This window comes from Poecilia mexicana, unplaced genomic scaffold (genome assembly GCF_051168715.1).
Source record: "Poecilia mexicana isolate PSO_F unplaced genomic scaffold, ASM5116871v1 scaffold_13, whole genome shotgun sequence".
NCBI lineage: Eukaryota > Metazoa > Chordata > Actinopteri > Cyprinodontiformes > Poeciliidae > Poecilia > Poecilia mexicana.
This window is the reverse complement of record NW_028263382.1, coordinates 6,513,099-6,533,939: the sequence shown is the minus strand read 5'-3', so window position 1 is coordinate 6,533,939 and position 20,841 is coordinate 6,513,099. Positions and strand designations below refer to the sequence as shown.

The 20,841-nt window shown below is 41.5% G+C and overlaps 1 protein-coding gene and 2 non-coding genes across 9 annotated transcripts; 1 reads left to right on the top strand and 2 right to left on the bottom strand.

Annotated features, from left to right (window-relative positions):
• The first annotated feature begins 954 nt into the window (after positions 1-954).
• On the top strand, positions 955-17,247 carry LOC106930371 (heterogeneous nuclear ribonucleoprotein L-like). 7 transcript variants are annotated; one of them, XM_088011594.1, is made up of 14 exons: positions 955-1,084; positions 2,163-2,278; positions 5,660-5,897; positions 7,201-7,288; positions 7,573-7,667; positions 8,498-8,570; positions 12,083-12,115; positions 13,504-13,572; positions 14,026-14,273; positions 14,346-14,467; positions 14,547-14,748; positions 14,822-14,879; positions 15,737-15,883; positions 16,776-17,247. In XM_088011594.1, exons 1-14 carry the CDS (start codon positions 1,007-1,009, stop codon positions 16,832-16,834), a joined length of 1,626 nt encoding a protein of 541 aa, XP_087867720.1. In that variant the 5' UTR covers positions 955-1,006; the 3' UTR covers positions 16,835-17,247. The 7 variants fall into 7 exon arrangements, with proteins under 7 accessions (XP_087867720.1, XP_087867723.1, XP_087867719.1 ...); XM_088011597.1 differs by having other exon boundaries at positions 13,501-13,572; positions 15,737-15,847; XM_088011593.1 differs by having other exon boundaries at positions 13,501-13,572.
• A 1,391-nt stretch (positions 17,248-18,638) lies between these two features.
• On the bottom strand, positions 18,639-18,801 carry LOC148155725 (U1 spliceosomal RNA). Its single transcript, XR_015765154.1, has one exon. It is a non-coding gene; the product is annotated as a U1 spliceosomal RNA (small nuclear RNA).
• A 968-nt stretch (positions 18,802-19,769) lies between these two features.
• On the bottom strand, positions 19,770-19,932 carry LOC148155724 (U1 spliceosomal RNA). Its single transcript, XR_015765158.1, has one exon. It is a non-coding gene; the product is annotated as a U1 spliceosomal RNA (small nuclear RNA).
• Between the last annotated feature and the right edge of the window lie 909 nt (positions 19,933-20,841).

Sequence of the window (20,841 nt, the reverse complement as noted above, 5' to 3'; positions counted from 1 at the left end):
ATTAGATGGTTGTACTTACATGAAGTTGTATTACAAAGATGTTTTTATTGTTCTTGGTAAAAATCAAATCAATCAAGCAAATCATCCAAAATGTGGCGTGCAGATTTCTTATCAAAACCAGGAAAAGCAATCTGACCAGATCAGACTAAGTCACTGGTTTTCTGTTTGTATTTAAAAAAAAATCTTTTATTGATTTAAATTGAGTTGAACCTGAATACATCTTAGAGTAGCTTATTATTTACATTTACTTGAGTGACGTTTTTGGGAGTTAAAAAATATATTTCTAGAAGTTTTACTACATCACACCTTTTACTCTCGCAGCTCTTACATGAGTAAAATATTTGGACACTCGTTGAAGAAGAAACCCAGGTCTGGTCTGAGGTATGTGTGCATTATTAGAAGGTTTCACAATTTGGAAAAGTGAATCTGCTATAACTGTTGTTTGTTGGTGTATAATTTTTCATTTTAGTTTTTGAAATACTAGAGTTGGCTCCTATCTTTATATGTTTGTCTTTATGATAACATTAATTTACTTTTACTGGAGTAAAAATATGCTGTAGTAATGCTACTGTTACTTGACAAAATATTTGTTTACTCCACCCACATCTGGAAATACCTCGTGCTGTAAATAAAACTTTAGAATCAGAATCAGCCATGTTTATGTGCATGAACAATGGATTGACTTGGCTTTTCACTTGCTCACAGCTTACAAACATTAAATTTAAACAAAGTAAAATCAAGATATTTTCTTCCGTGAGACTTCAAATGAATATGAAAAGAAAGTTTGAAAGTGACAAATGCTTCAATGACATTGTTGTATTCAAGCTTTGGGGCCAACCAACTAAAGGTTATGCCATCTCTTCTCCTATTGGTGTAAATTAAAATCGACACCCATTTGAGCCTATCACGTTTCATTACGTCACCATAATGGGCGTGGCGACGCATGCCTCGTTTTTCATGAATTTTCCGTCCATTTCAGTCGAGCATTCTTTTTAACCGGGACAACATGGCTACTGCAGCGAGCCGTTACTACAGCGAAGACGGCAGGGCAACAAAACGACAGAAAACCGACGGAATGGCCACAGTGAGTCCGCTGCGACATTTCTTTTTACTTCCAGAATATTCGGACCAAACTGTTGGAGGGCTTTTTTCCGGTACACTTTTAATTCATTCATGTGCGCGTTTGAAAGCGGTCACGACGCGTTTTCATGTCGGTGGAGCACCGCGACGGGAAACCGTTGATTCTCCGAACTCCCCGTTTTAAAAGGGGCTAGCTTAGCTTTGCGTTTTCAAAATGGTGGGTTATAAAATGCAGCAGAGCCCCATGTGTTTATTCCAATGCGTGTTCGTGTGGTTCGCTTTGAGCGGGACCCAGGGAGGGCGGTTTCCCCACCGGGCCTCATCAGAGCCCGGCTTTGTTCCAGTACCGGGGGACGTTAGCATGGTTCTGTTCGGCTAATTGGGCCTAACGCTGTTTAATGCAGCAGTTTTCCCAACTGAACTCAGATAAAACTGAAAATAGAGACACAGTCTGGATAAATACTGCATACAAATGAACTGAAACGGCAGCAGTTGGTTCCCGTTTCTCCACCGGCCACTGAAACTGAACCCGAGCAGCTCGGTTCCGCTAGACTGGGGGTCTGCAACCTCCGGCTCCGGAGCAGCAAGTGGCTCTTAAAACGTTTTTTTTTTTCCTAAAGAAAAAAACAAAACAAAACCAACTGTCTTTTGTGCAACTTTTTAATAAGTTAATAGAATAAAACAAATAACAATCCTAAAGATAAATTAAATGTAACTCATTATTTAAGGTCCGTCAGTTGTTTTGTAGATGCTAATGGCAGGAATAATCTCCTGTAGCAGTCCGTGTTGCAGCGGTTATGTTGTAAAGCAGTTTCATGAACAGAATAGGTTTTATTTGTAAAAGATCTCAAATATCAACGAAGGCCTAGGGGGGAAAAAACAATTACAGTAGAACAAAAATACTTAGAAAGTTTGAATAAATGAGAGATTAAAAGAAATATCTTAGGAAGTGAACCAAAAAATGAATGTCTTAAGCTTCTCAGGGTTGTCCACAATGTTGCGCTCCGTTATCCTCCCTTAGGCAACAAGTCGGACCAGTAAACCAAACCAGTTGTGTGAGTTGCTGCTTTTTCTACCCGCAGGGATACGAAGACCCACACAAGACCCTGCCTTCAGTGGTGGTTCACGTCCGGGGGCTGATGGACGGGGTCACGGAGGCCGACCTCGTAGAGGCGCTGCAGGAGTTCGGAGCCATCAGGTACTGAAGATGAAGTCTGGACTGTTTCAGCTGCATGTGACGCATTATGTTTCACCTCCTAACACAGTGGTTCCAAAACTTTTTCTGCCCCCCCTATGGCTTACAAATAGCTGTCTGGTTGAACAACGTGTGTGAGCGAAGGACGGGGTTGGGGGAGGGGGACGGATTCTTAGACTCCCTGTTATACTCAGCCCCGGCTCCAGACGAACAAGGGGGGAGGAATCAACTTTTTGGGGGGCAAAATGAATCGTAGCTGAACATAGACAACACCAGTAGCCTACAAGCTACTTGTTAACAAGCTTAAGGTGCTGTATTGATATTAGCTAGTCATCTTTTAGTTAACATTACCTGCATCCAGCAGCTTTCAACAGTCTGTTAGTTTGGGGGAAAAACTGTGAAAAGTTCTTTGTGTTTTGCTGGTTTGCTGCCATGAATCTCACACACCTGTAGCTCCGCCCAGCAGCAGCAGGTCTCCTTCACTGCCCACAGGTGGAAACCCAGCGTGAGCGACGTAGTGCTCATGTTGTGTTTAAAGGCGGCTCGGAAAAACAGGTTACGACATGTTAACAATGGATTAAACAGTTTTAACTGCTGATAAAAGTGACAGAGGACACAGATATGGGAAGTGCAGAAGCCCCTATTGTATCAAATTGACAGAGAAATAACGGAGAGTTGGCCATTCTAAGGTAAAAACCCAGCGCATACAGCCTTCATGTTTTTTTTGTTTTTTTTGTTTTGTTTTTTCATCCAGACAGCTTCCCGCGCCCCCCCTGCAATGGCACAGCGCCCCCCCTAGGGGACGCGTCCCACAGTTTGGGAACCTCTGTCCTGACATATCAGAACGTTGTGCTGATGATTCAGTCGCAACACGGTGGCCGCACTGCCATACCTAGAACAGAAAAGCTGGAAAACCAAGTCCAGGCTGTTACTCAGCAACTTGTCAGGTGGTTCATTTCCTGCCTTTCGATCACTTTCATGTTGACAGATTCTGCAGGCAGACAGGTGGCCTCTGTCTGGTTTGTTTGACCTCGTGGAGCATGGTTGACTCAGTAGGTGTGTCTCTTTGCAGCTAGCCAATCAGGATGCATGCTGGGAGAATGCCAAACATTTCTCCCTGGTTGGACATCACCAGGATCTAAGGCTACTTACACAGACCCGTATCCGACTTCTTCCACTGCAGTCTGAACAACCCAATTAAGATCTTTAATCAAAAAAAAAAAAAAACTATTTGTGAAGCTGAATCTGATGGTTTTCAAAGCGTCTGCAGTCTGAGTGGCCATGTTGCATTTTAGTTTACTTTTATAGTCGTAATTCTTAATCATAAAATCCCAGAATGAACTTGATTTTCATTGTTGTTGTTTTTTAAGGACAATTTTGTTGAGATTTCCAAATCCATTTTATTTTGTTTTGGTTGTGTGGGGGGCTTTTATTTCTATTTTCATCTCATTTTGGATATTTAAGATACCTTCCAGATAAGAGTTTTTCACAATAACACATTTGGACTATAAATTCTCCCAGAAGTTATTTGCTATAAATGATATTGTTGATTTGAGACCATTTTGATTTAATATAACGTTAATAATGCAAGAACATATTCTCAAAGATCAATAAACTTTAAATTCTAATTAATGTTTAACACTGGAACTGGAATACACTTTAAATATCCAAAATAAATAAAACAACAAATACAATAAATTCTGGAGTCTCTGTAAACAGAATTATCCTTCAAAAATGGCTGGTTCAGACCAAAACACCAGACTGAGAATTTTTATCATCCAGTTTTTGGTAGAAAGAGAAAAAACAGAAACGATAAATCATGCAAATTATTGAGTTTTTTTTTTTATTTTATTTATCATGCGAGTAATTTATTGCTTCTTGTCCTAGGCACAGTTTTTTTTTTTTGGTACAAAATTAAAGTTTGTTTAAGGGGTGAACTTGCATTATTATTTATATTTTTACTTCAAAATGATCTCAAAACAATATTACTGTTATAGCAATAATTAGTGAGCAAAGTCGATTGATGGTCTGTTATCTGACGGCGTAAGAAGCTCAAATTACCCCAAAGTTTAGTTTTGTGGAACAAAATCTGAAGTTACTAAAGTTTTGTGCTTCATTCAGTTTAAACATCTGATTCACAGTCTTACAGATGCTTTTCGCCTTTATTTCACATATTTTAACTGCATTTAAGTGAACTGTGCCGAGTTGGTGGGAAAAACTTGGCCAAACTTTGAGTGAACTTTGTAAACACAGCGGTCTGTTTACTCGGAGGAGAAAGGGGGCGGGGCTACAGATGACCTGGAAGAGTCTTATAATCTTCACATCAGTGTCATGAAACAGCGCTGGAGGGTAGCGCTACCAGGATTATTTGATTTAATTCTGGTTCATGCGGTACGTTTCACCTGGCAGATGTTACTGTAACATCTTAAAGATCCTTTAAAAGCTTAATTTAAAATTTATTGCATTAAACGAGCATCACCAGGTAAACTACTGGCCTGGAGAGACGATGACGTCACTGCAGCTGATGGGCTGATGCTGCCGCTCTGGTCCTGGTTGGAGTTTAATCAGGTTTTCAATCAGTTGTCAACTGGAGTACACAGACTTTAAAAAAAGGATTATTGTTTTCTGAAATGGCAGTAATAAGGCCAAAACTGTACAAATAATGTGTACATTTTACATTCAACCCTTTGGCTGCAAACTGACAGTTTTGGCTTCACTTGGTTCAGATTCACCAAAAAAAAAAAACATTTGCCCTTTTAGGCACTGAATAGTTTATAAACTGTTCTTGAGTTTTTAAATGAAAACAGAATGTGCTGATTTTTATCCGATTAATCAATTTCTTTTTAAATATCCAAGATAAATGAAGAAAACTGCTGAATTATGAAACCTCTGGAAACAAGATTATTCTACAAATAAGGTTTAGTTGAGACCAAAACACCAGACTCTAGACTTTTATCACCCAGTTTTTGGCAGAGATGATAAATCATGTAAATGTAAATTATTGAGCTTGTTTTAATTTATCAATCTTTTAATTGATTTATTGCTCATTGCCACAGGCCTGGCTGCTGCTAACAGATGTAATCATTGTTCCAGCAGCACGTGCAGTTCTCTTCTGGTGTTGATGCAGATGAACTGATTCTAGATCAGATTAACCTCAGCTGTCATCGTTTCCTGCACTGAGCTTTAAAAAAGTCCCGGCGTACGATCAGAGCAGATGCTGCAGCTGGGCAGCGTCCTGTAAAGGTGTTGTGATTACAGCCAGGCGTGTAACAATGATGCCAAACTGGTTGATTGAAACCGTTTAGAGATAAATCTTCATGGTTTGTTACGAAGCAGTGTGTGTGAAGAGATCAGAGCAGAAAACGGCGTGTGTTTACATTCCAGCTATGTGGTTGTGATGCCAAACAAGCGGCAGGCTCTGGTGGAGTACGAGGACATGAACGGCTCGTCGACCGCCGTCACGTATGCAGCCGACAACCAGGTCTACATCGCCGGACACCCGGCCTTCATCAACTACTCCACCAGCAAGAAGATCTCCAGGCCGGGAGACTCGGACGACTCCAGGAGCGTCAACAACGTTCTGCTCTTCACCATCATGAACCCCATCTACCCCATCACCACGGTAACGGACACATTAGCTTCTGGCTGGGTTTTCAGCCTAAATGGCATAAAAAGACCAGGAATAAAAACCAAGTGGTGTCGCCTTGGAAACCGTTTATTACCCTCAAGTTCTAAAATATGGCGGTAGGACTTGATTCAGATTTATAATTGCAGTGTCTAATTTATCACATTTTGGTCAAATATCATGGCAGATAGTTTTGCTAAATGTTTACCAATGGGAATCTGTTTTTTTTTTTTTTTTTCTTTTTTTTTTTAAAGAAGCACCATTTTATTGTTTTTTTAGGTTTTAAAATAAAAGCAAAACATAAGTTTAGCAGGATATTGATATCACTGATATCATGAGAGGCACATTTTTGAACTTAATGACAAGAAAATATTGCTGGTTAATTTTAGTGAAATTCTGTTGTGGAAATTTGATCCAATTTTTCCATGAAAAACTGAGAAACTCCCAAACACCAGGTTTGTTTTCATCTATATTTAAAAACATTAGTTTGCTCTTAATTGGAAGAGCTAATTAATTAATTAATGTTTAATTGAAACATTAATTTGCTCTTTTGTTGGAATTGCGAAAATAAATTGGGTTAATGGAAACGCACTAACTCTGAAAAACCATGTTTACTTGATTTTTAAAAAAAAAAAGAGATTACGCTGGGATGAAGTGGTTTTTTGACTGCATTTGGCAAAACTGCAGTGGAAACAGTTTTTACACACGAGTCACATGATCAGCAGCCAGATGTTACTACTGACAGAGACGCTGAAGAAGACAGGAAGCGGTGCGTTATTTAATCACTCATCTCTTGAACAGACTTATTTTAATTGCGTTTCTTTTCTTTCTGCCTCCACTGGAGGTTTCTTCCCATCGGAGGACAGTTTTTTTCTCTGCTGTCGCTCAACCGGGAGGAAGAAATACTGCAAGTCATTGACTCGATACAATCTGCTGGGTTTCCTTAGACATAAAAACTTAGTGATTCAGTAATAAGCTGAACTTGAACTGTTTAAGGAGGACCGGTCAGGATGAATGAGGCGACATGTTGTGAATTATAGCTATAGAAATAATTCACTCAATTGAAAATAACTGAGTGTTTAATCTGTAAAAGGCTCCTTTGAGTTTTTGTTTATCAGAATGTGACGGAGCCCAAGTGGTGAGACGGTAAAACCCGTCTGGAACAAATGTCAGGAAGCCAGCATTCCTATTAACTGAACAGTCCCCATCTGCGTTTTTCTTTCAGACAAGGTCTGTTGCATCAGAGTTTCAGATGGCCCATTTATGCGGGTTTCTGTTGTGCGTTTTCTCTCCCCTGCAGGACGTCCTCTACACCATCTGCAACAACTGTGGGCCCGTCCAGAGAATCGTCATCTTCCGGAAGAACGGCGTCCAGGCCATGGTGGAATATCCTTCCTGTTGGGTAGAAACAAGCTTTTACTGTTGGAAGCCGTACCAGCAGCAGGTCCCTCTGGAAAACCAGATCTAGAGCTCAGCAGGGAAAAAAAACAAAGCAGAGTGACAGGCGAGCATGTAGATCGAGTCATGATAACCGAAAGAACATCGTGAGCCAGTTCCGTCACTGAAGGTGTCATTCAGTCAGGCAGAAACTTATCAGATGGAGGGTGAAGTGAAGGAAAAGCAAAGAGTCAGGAGAGCTGAAGTGCCGTCGCCTCCTTAACTGTCGCCACATTCGACTCGGTGCAGAGCGCGCAGCGGGCCAAGGCGTCGCTCAACGGAGCCGACATCTACTCCGGCTGCTGCACCCTGAAGATCGAATACGCAAAGGTACGATGGGACTCCGTTCAGCTGGGCCTGAATCATGCTGAGATTAGGCAGTTAAATCTGCACAGACCCATTATAAACTACTCCATCCTCAGTGTCGGTCAACACCAACCTGCCAACAGTTGCACCAAAACGCCTTTTCATTTTGCTTTTATTTCCTCAGAACTCTATTTTTCCTCTCTTTGGAATTCTTTCCTTTGGAATTTTTTTATTTTTTCCTGGAGCTTTAGTTCAGACCTCACCTGGAGCTTAAAGGTGATTTTCAGACACTCCAGCCAATCAGATCATGAGTTAGAGAATCGGTTCCCAAATGTCTCCATGTCACAGTCCCTCCATAGACATTAACCTTTGACCCCCACTGAGAGACAATACTGGAAAAGCTGCAAAGAAGCATCAACTTTTAGGATGTTTCCTATTAAATAATTATTACATTCGATGAGCATAATGCTGACCTCGTCGCTTCTGATTTTAGACGGCTCTGAGTTCTGTGGTGGAAAATGTGATCAACACAATCCCAACTTTTAATTCTAAGAAAATATGTAATTTTTTTTCACTAATCGCATCAGATTTCATTTTATTTCCGCAGCTCTTTTGGTGTTTTGCATTTTCTTTGGTTTTTCCTCCTACAGTAGCTTGAGAAGCAAAGCAGCTGGATGAATCTGACAGAAGTTACATTTGCATCAGTTACTTTAACTTTTTTTAATCAAATAAAATATATCCAAACAAAAAGGATGTTAAAAATGTTTTGGTTTTAAACTTTTCTCTTCTTCCTCCATGTTGAAAAGCCCTGTTTTAGCTTTAAGGTGACGTTCTGTGCCGCTCTGTTTCCCCAGCCGACCCGCCTCAACGTCTTCAAGAACGACCAGGACACCTGGGACTACACCAACCCCAACCTGGGCGGCCCAGGTAAAACCTGCAGAGGGCGCCAGAGCGCCGCTGACCTCCGGTCAGTCGGCTCACTTTGCCTCCTGATTAGTGATGGGGCGGGTCCGGCCCGGTCCGGTCCGGGTGAACGCTGCCTGGGAGCTGGGATGTGCAGGAACACGCTGGCAGCAGAAAGATGATACCCTGCAGTTACGCTATTAGACTGGAAGGGATTTTCTGCTCCGCTGGCATTCCTCATGCTGCTGGCATGTCATTGTTCCAGCTCGGCGACGATTACAACTGATCGACAGTAAGGCGCCTGATGCTGTCAGGCAGCTGTGATTCAGCTAGTTTTACCAGCTGCAGCGCTCCAGTCCGTTCAGTAAACACACAACACCGTGTGGGGATCGGCGTCACCTTTGACCTTTTTCATACTAAAACTCAAAGAAATAGAAAAGTTCCTACATGAGTCCGTTTGTCCAGCCTGGTTTCCAAAACTAGATTCAGCATTCATGGTAAATATTCCTCATGTTTTTCAAGTTTATATGATTAAGAACTTAATTTAAAATGAGAATTGATGGAAATAATCACAGTTTTAAAATTTAGCTTCTTGATTTTCGTATAATGTAGGCAGAGCTAATGACTGCTTTACTAATTACGATTAATCGGCTGAAAACTGGCGCCTTCATTTAACCAAAGTAACTTATTTTATATATTAAATGCCCAAAAATCCAAATTCTTAAATTCCTTCCTTAAACATAAGCATCATGTTGCCTAAAATGCAATAGCAGTATTTCTTTAGTGAATTAAGGTTTTATCATATTTAGCAAATAGTTACTGTATTTCTTAAATTTAACAAATAAACTCAGTTTTTATGATCAGAAGTTGATTTCTGAAACAAAACGTTTTCCTCCTGGAAATGGTAAATAATGTTGCCATCAGCCAGAGGTTTCGATAATTTAAAAAAGTTTTTTTTTCCCCCCATTTTTAAATTTTTATCTTGTGAAGCTTCATGTGGGTTTGGGGCTGAAAGTTTCTGCCTGGGTTTGACCAGATCATCTTCGCTGTCGCTCTTAAACTCGGTGCAAACGAGTCAGAGCAGCAAGTTTTTACTTCTCAGGCCTCATGTAGAGAAATGATTGTTTCTAAAAGAGTTTTTCCCTTGATGTTTTTTTAAGGTGAGCAGAAATGACGGGCGCAGTGAGATGGGGAAGGTTTCTGTTGAGTGGATGTTGTCCTAAGGGTGTTTGCTGCCTTTTACAGAAGCTGTAAGCAGCTGAGAACAGTGAGGCTTTTGTTCGCCAGGCGTTCGCTCATTGGCCGTCCATTGTTTGCATTTTTCTGCCACCATGATGCGAACCTGATCGGAGTGTTTTTTGTTTCTTTTTGCTGCCAGCCGTGTTCCTGCTGCTCCACGTCAGGTGAGCGGCGGGCGGCTTTACTGAGGCTGCTGTGGACGATTATTTGTTCTCGCGGTTCTAAACACACAGAAGCACAAACAGAACAACTCAGACATCTGCAACAGTCACCAGTAAAGTGGACAGTGGACATGTGGTTTTGATTAAAGGGCTGGAAAACATTTCACCATGTAAGCATTTTATATGAGAGGTGCACCGATAAATCGACCCCGATTTCCTGAATTTATGGAGATCGGTCGATGCTTTACTGTGAAACCGATCCCAAGTCTGGAAACAAACCACGGACAGACCCACCAGGTCAGGATTTCTGTCTGTCTTTACATGTAGGCCTGTCTCAATAACTGGACGATAAACGATAATATTGTTGTTTAAAAGGAATATAATGGGATAATAATGCAAGAACGTATTAATAATAAACTTTAAGTTGTAATGAACGTTTCACACTGAACATTTTAAATATCCAAAATGTATAAACTGAACAAGAAATAAATGAAAGTCTCTGAAAAAACCCTCCAAACTGAAGACTTTCATCATTCAGTTTTTGTTGGAGACAATAACTCATGGAAATGAAAATTCTTGAATTGTAATTTATCATGTGATTGATTGATTTATTGGTTATTGTGACAGACCTAACATTTGGCTACAATTCAAACAAAAATATTGGCATCGGCCAAAATCGGAATTGGCAGGTCAGACTTTTTAAAGATCGGTCCAAACCAACCGGTGCACAACTATTCTACATCAGTCAGTATCGATAATTATTGATCAGTTTTTTTGTTCTGAATATCTTTAAGTACTTCCAAATTGGTGATGTGGCTTTTTCTACTTTATCCAGTTTCCTCTGGAGATTTTAATCCCATCTTTGGAAACTTGGGTCGTAGGAAACGCTCCATTTTCACTTTTCAATTGAAGTGAAAATATGGTTAAAAGTTAATGTTCTGTTGCAAGATGGGATTTTTTTTTAAACTCGTATAATTATTGGTTGTGTTTTACAAAGAAGATATCGCATCAATCAGACATTAACTTGGATGATAAGTAACGAGGTGTCTTCTTGGGGGTTTAATGACTGATTCATACAAACGCCTGGAGTCGAGTTTTTGTGACATAAGACTGATTCTGGTCTTTTCCGCTGTCGCGTGACCGCAAATTTCTGGAGGTCACCTCTTGTTTTTAAAAGACAAATGGAAACGGAGGCTGTTTCTTAAAAAGCCAAACCCGGCTTGTGGAGGTTTAAAAAGCGAGAGCAGAGGCATGGACCAGCATCAGTACCTGTAGTCTGATCTGCAGAGAACACGCATCGTCAAAGCACAGCCGCGCTCACACAGAGGGACAGAGGAGACACCCACCCACCCAACACGACGAAGTAGGACTCATTGAGCCACGGAGACGCGTTTGGGGCTCTGAGCTACACTCGGTCCCCCCCCTCCTGCCACATCTACAGCGCCTCACTGAACGGAGAGTCAAGACGACCCACAGACGATGCATACTGATACAGAACCCACCCACCTCCAACCAACACCACTCACACTGGAGCCACTGACCACCGCCCATTCTCTCTGCTCCTTCTCTTCTTTTCTGCTCATTCCTTGTTTAGTTTTTTTTTTTTAATGCCTTCCATGTAATGCAGGTTTGGCAATTTGCGGCTAAGAGGAGCCACAGCCCTCCCCCACTCTGAACTGTGCTCTGTGGCGGACGCTAAAGCAGGATTATTCCTCTAGAGATGGAGTCCCGGCTCAGCCGTCAGTGAGCGCTGCTGCCGCCTTTGGTAAAACCAGGAGATGATGATGAAGAGGAGCAGGAGGAAGAGGAGGGTTTGGATGAAATGAAGTGAATGGAGAGTGAGGGATCTGCTGCAGCTAATGCCCCCCCCCCTCTCCGTGTTGGTAAACATGCAGTAAGTAATGCGAGACCCCACCACCACCACCACCACCCTTCCAAAGCGCAACAACACACGATTTACATCCTGGGCTTTTTTTCAAAGGAGCCAATCGTATTCATACTGACTGTTAGCACAGCTGGGTTCAGGTTTCCTCATTTACCCCCTGACATTTACGCGGACTGTTGTCTCTTGTGTGAACATGTAACGGTGAATAACATGGCTTCCACTGTGACTCTCTGATTGTCGCACCTGTACAGATGGTGATGCAGATGGCAATGGGAGCGGTGCAGGTGTGTGTGAGCGTACAAACCTCTTTACTTTAACTGAGCCATTTGTGACCCAGAGTGCCTGTGTGTTTGGTCCCCCCCTGTTCACCTGTTGGGCTCCTGTTCAGACCTGGCACTAACATCCACCCTGGACTCCTGTTGCTACCTGGATCAAAGCTAGCTTAGTTTAATCGCTACGTTTAACGTTCAAAAATGTTCCGTGGTCTCAAATCAAACATCCAAGGAAGACATTTTGATTAAAACGTAATTCAGAAATGTTAACTATCAACTGGTTGTGCTTCAGTGGAAGGATAATCCAGCGCTACATACCTCCTCGGTTTTATCCAAACATCCATTGAAGGTTTTTTTTTTTTTAATCTTTACATCATGAACACAATCATCTGAATTTTGTCAAGTGCCACTGTTAGAATCATCAACACGCATCAGAATTTCTGTTTTTTCCCCTAATAAAGTTGCGTTAAACGCAGCAGTTTGAGGTTTCTCCAGGTTTCAGTCGTGTTGGACATCGTTCCATTTATTTTGGGTGAAAATCAGAGCTGGACAATATGGCCGAAAAATGTCACGATATGAGCATTTCATATTAATTAATTGGTCTTTTTGTTTGGCAGATGTTTAAAACAAACGGGTAGTGTGACATTTCCTGTGTTATCCAGGTTTTACTCCATTTGGTTTTTTATTTTTAAACAGTTAAGTCACTCATCAGGTTGTTGCTAGGCAACTTAGTTTTTAGCTTATTTTAGCTAGCTCAGAGAGGCTAAAGCCTTTTATAGCCCAGCTTATAATCCCTTGGCGGAAACCTTTTGGTGAAATAAAAAAAAAAGATTTGAATAAAAACCAAGCAACGCTACGCCTGGTGTGGGAGTCGGGTGAAGCCTGGCGGGCTGCCAGGCTGATGATGCCGTGGCAGAAACCCTGGGTTTGTGTTTTGTTCTAATAAAGTTGCGTTAAACGCAGCAGTTTGTTGCGGTTTCTCCAGGTTTCAGTCGTCCTCCCGGGTCATGCTGCTGCCAGGTCTGAACGTGGCCTCCGATCATCTGCATCCACCTCATCCTTCAGCGTTTCTGCTTACTCCACTCGGGTTGTCTTAAAGGGCCCAGTCTGTTTGGTTCTGGACGGACAGAACCTGAAGTCAGACATGCTGCTCTTCCTGCAGTTGCATTTCATGCCTCTCCCCTCAACCCTGATCACTGAGGCAGTCTGACTGTGGGGGGTCCTGGTTAGATGATGAGCCTCGAGCAGCATGTCTGCTGACCCGGAGCTCCGTTTAGCCCGGCGCTCCTTCGGGCGCCGTTCGGCCTGTCGGCTCATTGTTTGCTGGTCGTCCTGCCGTCTCATTAACTGGAGTCATGTTTGTGTGTCTCTTCCTCCTCCTGACTTCCTGTCCTCAGAAGACGTGAACGCAAATCCCAACAAGCGCCAGAGGCAGCCGGCTCTGCTGGGGGACCATCCTCCAGAGTATGGTGAGTCTGCTGACCTCTGACCCCTGATCTAGCATCAGAGAGCCAATATCTACCAGTTATTGAAAAACATTCTACATCAGTTAAATCCATAATCTATGCAGTCTACTTCTATGCTGTGTGCTCATTTATTTTACAGTATATTTAACTTCCTAATTGGACTTTCTGCCGTTTATTTTTACGTTTCTCTACGAAGGTTAACGTGTTATTAATCAGTTATTTATTTTACATCGGCTGTCCGACTCCTAACTCTGACTCTGACTGAACAGATTAAAGTTGTTTTTGCCAAACTTGTGAAGCATCAATATATTTCAGTAATCTGTCAGATTAATTTGTGATTGAATACATTTTTAAAATTTGTAAACGTTTTAAGTCGTTTCTTCTGTGTTGGACCGACTCTACGCCTTCGGTTTGGTGCATCACCTTTTTCTGTCTCGTGTCCATGTCGTCCTGTAGGAGGCGGTTACCATGGCTACGAGGAGAGCTACGGGTCACCTCCCTACGAGGGCCGTCGGATGGGCCCCCCGATGAGGGGCCGCGGCAGCCGGAGCTACGGGCCGGGTTACGGGCCTCCGCCGCCGCCGCCCGGCGAATACGGCGCCCACGCCGACTCGCCGGTCGTCATGGCTTACGGGCTCGACACGGCCAAGATGAACGCAGACCGGGTCTTCAACATCTTCTGTCTCTATGGAAACGTGGAGCGGGTCAGTGAAGGAGCGCTGCAGTTCTCTGACCCGGTCCATTCGCTCTCTGACCCGGTTCTGTTGTCCTGACAGGTGAAGTTCATGAAGAGTAAACCGGGAGCCGCCATGGTGGAGATGGGTGACTGCTACGCTGTGGACCGGGCCATCACTCACCTCAACAACAACTTCCTGTTTGGCCAGAAGCTCAACGTGTGGTGAGTTCAGTCCGCCCTGTGGCCCCGCCCCTCCTGCGCTGAGGGGGCGTGGCCTGACCGTGAGGCTCCGCCCCCGCAGCGTCTCCAAGCAGCAGGCCATCGTCCCCGGCCAGTGCTACGAGCTGGAGGACGGCACCAGCAGCTTCAAGGACTTCCACGGCTCCCGGAACAACCGCTTCTCCTCGCCGGAGCAGGCGGCCAAGAACCGCATCCAGCACCCGAGCAACGTGCTGCACTTCTTCAACGCGCAGCCCGACGTCACGCCCGAGATCTTCGCTCAGGTCTGCCGCCGCCGCAGGCAGGACGCCATCTTAAAAAAGACAAACCTTCATGTTTCACCCTGATGTTTTACAGATTTGTGAAGAACTCGGCGTCAAGAGTCCAGTTAACGTCAAAATGTTCACAGGAAAAAGTACGAACTTTAAAACTCCTTTTTCTTTTTTTAAGTGTGGAAATTAAATCCAAAGGTTAAAAATCAAGATTTTGTTTCTGAACTAGAATTTCACCAATGCAATTCTAATATTTTTATTGGCACCAACATTGAAAGAATTGTAGATCTGATCAATATTCCCAATCCATGTCGGCAGATCTATTCAGTCTGGTTCTATACTTTGGGCTCTGAGCAGCGTCATGATTTATTTGTTTTAAATGAAGAATTCCTGATTGCACTTTCTGAACTGTTTGAAAGGTTTGCTGCTGTTTTTATCATTTTCTATTGGCTGTTCTAACTGCACTGATTGAACAAATTAGTCGTTTTTACATGTTTCATTAAACTGTTGGTGTTTTTAAAAGTGCTGTTCTGGTGCAGAGTTAACCTCTAGTTGAGTACATCTAAATCTGCATTTAAAAATCATTCTAAGTCAATTTAGTCGATGCTAAATCTCAGATATCGGTATCAGATATGAAAAGTGGATCGGTGCATCGTGTAAAGATTCACTTATGACGAGACATTTTCCATAAGTTGGGATCAATTATTCACTGATTAAATAATCGAGTAAAATTCTGCCAAGAAATTCAGAATCTCAGAAATTTTCTAGACAACTTCAAAACTTCTGAGTTTAAAACTTCAAAAATTTGCTAGTGGGAGGATAAAAAAATCTAGAAAATTCCTGAGATTTGATGTTTTTGACCAATGTAACCTTTTTTCTATCTATAAATGACCCAGTACTCGGCTCTGTTTTTGGTATTTGCCGGTGCCAACCTTCAGATATCGGTACCAGAACTGATTCATTCCTGCTCTGGATCTGACCCTGATGATCCTGCCAACAGGTGGCGCTGCTCCCAGCGACCGCAGCGCCTCTGGCCTGCTGGAATGGGAGTCCATCAACGACGCCATGGAGGCGCTGGCGCTGATGAACCACTACCAGATGAAAAACCCAGGTGTGGGGGGGCAGGCGAGCAAAGGGTCATCAAAGGGTTTGTCTCGATCACTCATCTACTATCTGCTCTCTCACTGCTCACTGTTGGTCCCGCTAGGCTGAAGGCTGTGCAGGAGGCCCCACTAATGCTTTTCAAAGATGGACGGCTGAGTAATTACTCTATTTGCAGCCAGTTAAACACGTACAAAGTGTAAATGTTGAGGTGGGGGGCGTGGCCAGCAGTAGCTCACTTGGATTTAAAGTGACGGCGCGATAAAACGGCTCAGTTCATGCAGAACTGATCAGACTGTAATCTGATGGCGGCTTAGGGGCGAAGTAGCACATTTCTCTTTTTAAAACTCGGACATTTTTAGAATGATCTCATAAGGGGGGAACCTCAAATGTTAAAATTACTCCCAGAGATTTTCCAGAAAATATCATAAATTTTTAATTTTACGTTTTTCAAACTCAGGAATTGTCAAAACAAACAAAAAAAAACTTGGAAGAAACGTTCAAGAAATTTTCAAGATTTTTTTTTTTTTATACAAAATATTTCTGAGATTAACCTAACTTTGAGGTTTTTTCCTCTTTGAGCATGGAAATGTCTTATTTTTCAGTAAAATTTCAGATAAATATATGTATACATTTTTTTTCTTAACAAATTTAATATTTTTTCAAACTGAAATTTGAACTTTCTCTTGAAAATTTCTGAATTCTCAAATTGTTAGTTTTTTGACAGGAATGTGCTCCTCTCATGTATAATGTCCCAAACGGGCCATTGTATGTCTGTGAAGCAGAATAAATTCTGCCTCAGTTTTCTGTTTTGAGAATTGTCTCTCAGCCGGTTTGGACTAACTCTGAGCTTCATCCACATCCTGCTGCCCTACGGGACCGGACCCGGCCCGGACCGGTGCCGCTGCTGCGTCTCATCCTGTCCCTTCCTGTTGCAGGCGGACCGTACCCCTACACATTAAAGCTGTGCTTCTCCACCGTCTCGCATGCCAACTGAGACGGAACTGGCCCTTCTGGGTCCAGAGGACGGAACCGGACCCGGCTGGACTCCATCAACCAGGACAACTTTATCAGTCTGGAGTTTAAACCGACAGCCGAGCTTTTAAATCCAACTTCTGCAGCGCAGACGAGCTGCAGAGTGTCGGTTTGTTTCCACACCATCTGGTTGTCGCTTTGACTTTTTGTATTCCAAGATGGCTGCCAGAGGCAGGAGTCACTTCGATGCTCCGGCAGTTTAATGGCTGAAGACGGCAGCGGCTTTCTGAACTTTTATTATTATTCAATCGTGTTTTTTGTTGTTTTAAATGTTGATGGTTTAGTTCTGTGTGTTCAGACCTGATATGCAGCTGGAGAAAAAATGTTTTTGTTCTAAGAAAATAAAGGAAAACGCTCAACAGGGCATGAAACGTTTCTGCTGGTTCTCATCCCCTGGGTCCGAGTGCCCTCTGCCTGCTGTTTCAAACACTTCATTTACAAAGGTCACTGCTGGCACACTGGAAACTTATTTTACTGACTTGTGAAAAACATGAAAACTCTTTGAGGTGTTTAAAGCTGCAGTGTTGAACTTTCATAAAATATATATTTTAGATGTTTGAAAGTGGAAACATGTTACAGTTGCAGACTGAAAATCTGTGAAAGACAAATTGACTTCTTTCAGTGCTAGATGCAAACAACCAATCAGCCAAAAGGCGGGTCTTAGCGTTGTTAATCACCCTACGAGCAGTGCTGTTCAAAGAAAAAATAAAACTAGGAAGAAACTTGAAATCAACAGTTGAGTTTTTCTTAATAAAAACTTAAGTTTCTGAGATTAATGGTTTTTAAAAAGAAAAAACTTAGAAAAATAAACTAAAAATCAAAATTTATGCTGTTCATTGTCTAAAAAAAGAACTTTGAAGTATTAGAAATTAGTCTGGTTTTTTTCTAGCAATTCTTTTGTACTTTTCAAACTTTTCTAAAGAAAACTTGGACATTTCAATGTGAGATTAGCCCCCCACTTCCCTGTCATGAATGCTAGGCTAGTTAGCATTGCCACGAATAACCGTGAATAAACGCTTTTCCTGTAAGCGCAGTGAGGAGTTTTACACTTCGGTTGCTCAGTGACCTAAGAATCGTATTTTCCAGATTATAGAGCGCAACTCACTTGACTTTATCTACAAAGTTTTTTATTTTATTTTTTTTAAGAGAAACGTGTATAAACCTCTGAGGCCGCTCAGTTTTTCACAAGGACCCAGTAAAAGGTTTCGTCTCCAACGCGGAACCACGGGTTCGTCAACAGTGAGTTTATGTGCAGCGGCTCTATTTCCCTCCTATACCCAGATGATAGACCTGAACTTCGTGTTGTTTCCATGAGGGGTAACAGTTTGAAGGAATTTCTCTGTAGTACCTGCTGTTATGTGCTTTTCATAAAAGGAAATTTGCGCTTTCTTCTTTGATTTCCAATTTTGACTTCCGATGATTCACTTCCTGCTAGAAAGCCCACTAAAGTTTGAATTAAAAAACACAGAAAAATCGCATTGTTCAAAGATGGGGAAAAAGTCGACAACTAGAACTTTTAAAGACAACTTTTATTACCAGAGGAGACCGAGAACATAGTCCCCACTATCATATGAAATATGTTTAAAATAAGTAACTTTAATTACTGGTTTTACCAATTAGCTGTATTTCAGAATAAAGCAAGTTTAAAATAACATTTATTATTAAAAGCCTGGTATAAAGCTGAAAGATTTAAGCCTTTAGTGTTAAATGTCAATGAAATATCAGTACTACTGGCTTCTCATAAATGTATTATTTAATATTAAAACCAGGGGAGAGCGCGAACGCAGTCCCCCACCACCATAAATTGTGCAGTTGAGATTCTCCCATGTGGAGAATTCACAGAGGTCAGATCGCCGCAGTGCAATGGCTGATCCTCACCCTGGGTGATCCACCTACAGGATCATGGAGTCACCCCTGCCAGGTAAGTATGCCGTTCATTCCTCCGACGGACCTTCATCAACTCCACACATCCGGTTCTGACTCACGGTGGGAGATTAAAATATTCCCTGAGTCACTGTAGGATTTAACTTTTAACTAAACACATTCAGAAGCTCAGACAAATAATACATTTATGAAACAGAAATCAAAATTAACCAATATACAGGCGGTCTATAGCTCCCAAAATGCATTGCGACAATGCTAAAACATGTTAAAGTAATTTTAGCATTTAAAACTTATTTCGTCTTCAAATAAACCTTAGCATCCTAAGAAAAATGTATAACTCATTACATCTGAAACAATTATCTAATTCATATTTATATATCTAAAATGTAAAGGAAAACAAACAAATCTTTTATTTTGTATCAAGAACGGCGTTTCTGGCCGCTCTGCTGCTGCCACCTGCTGGTCAGTGCGAGGAATGACATTTAACGGAATAAACAAACTGAATGAATGACAACAGATACACTTTGTTTTATCACAGTTGGCACCTGTGAATGATTGGCAGCGCTAAGCCCCGCCTCCTGGCTCTGACTGGTCGCTCTGAAAGAGTGAAGAGTTTCTACAGTTTGTACTGGGAGCACTGAGAGAGGCAGAGGAGTTTGATTCTTTCTCTGATTATTTGTCTTATATTTACGACGAAGGGAAGACAGAAAAAATAAAGTGGAAGTAAATTTCCACTCAGAGATTCAGAAGTCTCAGCTTGTTCTGGAGAAAATTCTCGTTAGGTTTTAGCTAGGAAAATTCTGAGATTAATCAAAAAATTTCTGAGTTTTTCAATCATACTTTTAACATTTCAAACTATTTTTTTTCCCTTTTTATTATAATGTCATAAAATATATGTAAAAATATTTTTAATGCAAGTCACATATACAGCTTTAATGACAGAAATATTTATTTGTTAAAACCTCAAATGTACAGATAATGTTGGATTAAAGTTTATTATTTAACATTAAAACCAGGGGAGAGCGCGAACGCAGTCCCCCACCACCATAAATTGTGCAGTTGAGATTCTCCCATGTGGAGAATTCACAGAGGTCAGATCGCCGCAGTGCAATGGCTGATCCTCACCCTGGGCGATCCACCTACAGGATCATGGAGTCACCCCTGCCAGGTAAGTATGCCGTTCATTCCTGTGACGGACCTTCATCAACTCCACACATCCGGTTCTGACTCACGGTGGGAGATTAAAATATTCCCTGAGTCACTGTAGGATTTAACTTTTAACTAAACACATTCAGAAGCTCAGACAAATAATACATTTATGAAAAAAAAAAACAAATGTGAAACTTTAAAAAACGTTTTTAAAATTATTAAAATTTTATACTTTTCAAACTTTAATTTCAGGAATTTTCTAGAGTAAACTTGGAAATTTCAATCTTAACATTTCAGATTAATTTCCCCCCTTTGCTCTCTGCTATGCTACAGCTAGCATAGCCTGACATGAATGCTAGGCTAGTTAGCATAGCCACGAAAGACCGTGGATAAACTGTTTCCCTGTAACTGTAAGTTGTTTGTCTATTAGCAAATTTAGCAGCCCACACATGGTGATTGACAGCGCTAAGCTCCGCCTCCTGGCTCTGATTGGCTGTTTCTGCAGCTTCTATTGGAAGCACTTTGACAATTGGATTACTGGATTATTTCTGATTAGGTCTCATATTTTCAGTGGCGTATTACAGCAAATAAACATTGAAATAATAAAAACAGGAGTAGTAAATTTCCACTCAGATTTTAGGACTAATCTCAGAAATTTTCTAGAAAAACAAACATTGAAATTTGTATTTTCACAAATTTGTTGAAAAAAAAATCAGATTTTTTAATTTTAAGACAAAGAAATAGAAATAAAATGTCATGAGAAATTCTGAGATGAATGTGTAAATTTTAGGATTTTGGCAGAATTAATTTTTTAATCTATGATGGCCCTGTTTCGCCTCCTATAGATTATACTGACATGACAATGAAATTTGTTTAAAATAAGTAACTAATTACTGCCATTTAGCTGTTTTTCAGAATAAACAAGTTTAGAGTAAC

Excerpts from the sequence above, each read along its gene's own strand:
- LOC106930371 (XM_088011593.1), top strand. The coding sequence starts at position 1,007 with ATGGCTACTGCAGCGAGCCGTTACTACAGCGAAGACGGCAGGGCAACA. Across the intron at positions 8,571-12,082 it reads CCCCAACCTGGGCGGCCCAG|ATGGTGATGCAGATGGCAAT; the intron begins GTAAAACCTGCA and ends GCACCTGTACAG. Across the intron at positions 14,274-14,345 it reads TCTATGGAAACGTGGAGCGG|GTGAAGTTCATGAAGAGTAA; the intron begins GTCAGTGAAGGA and ends TTGTCCTGACAG.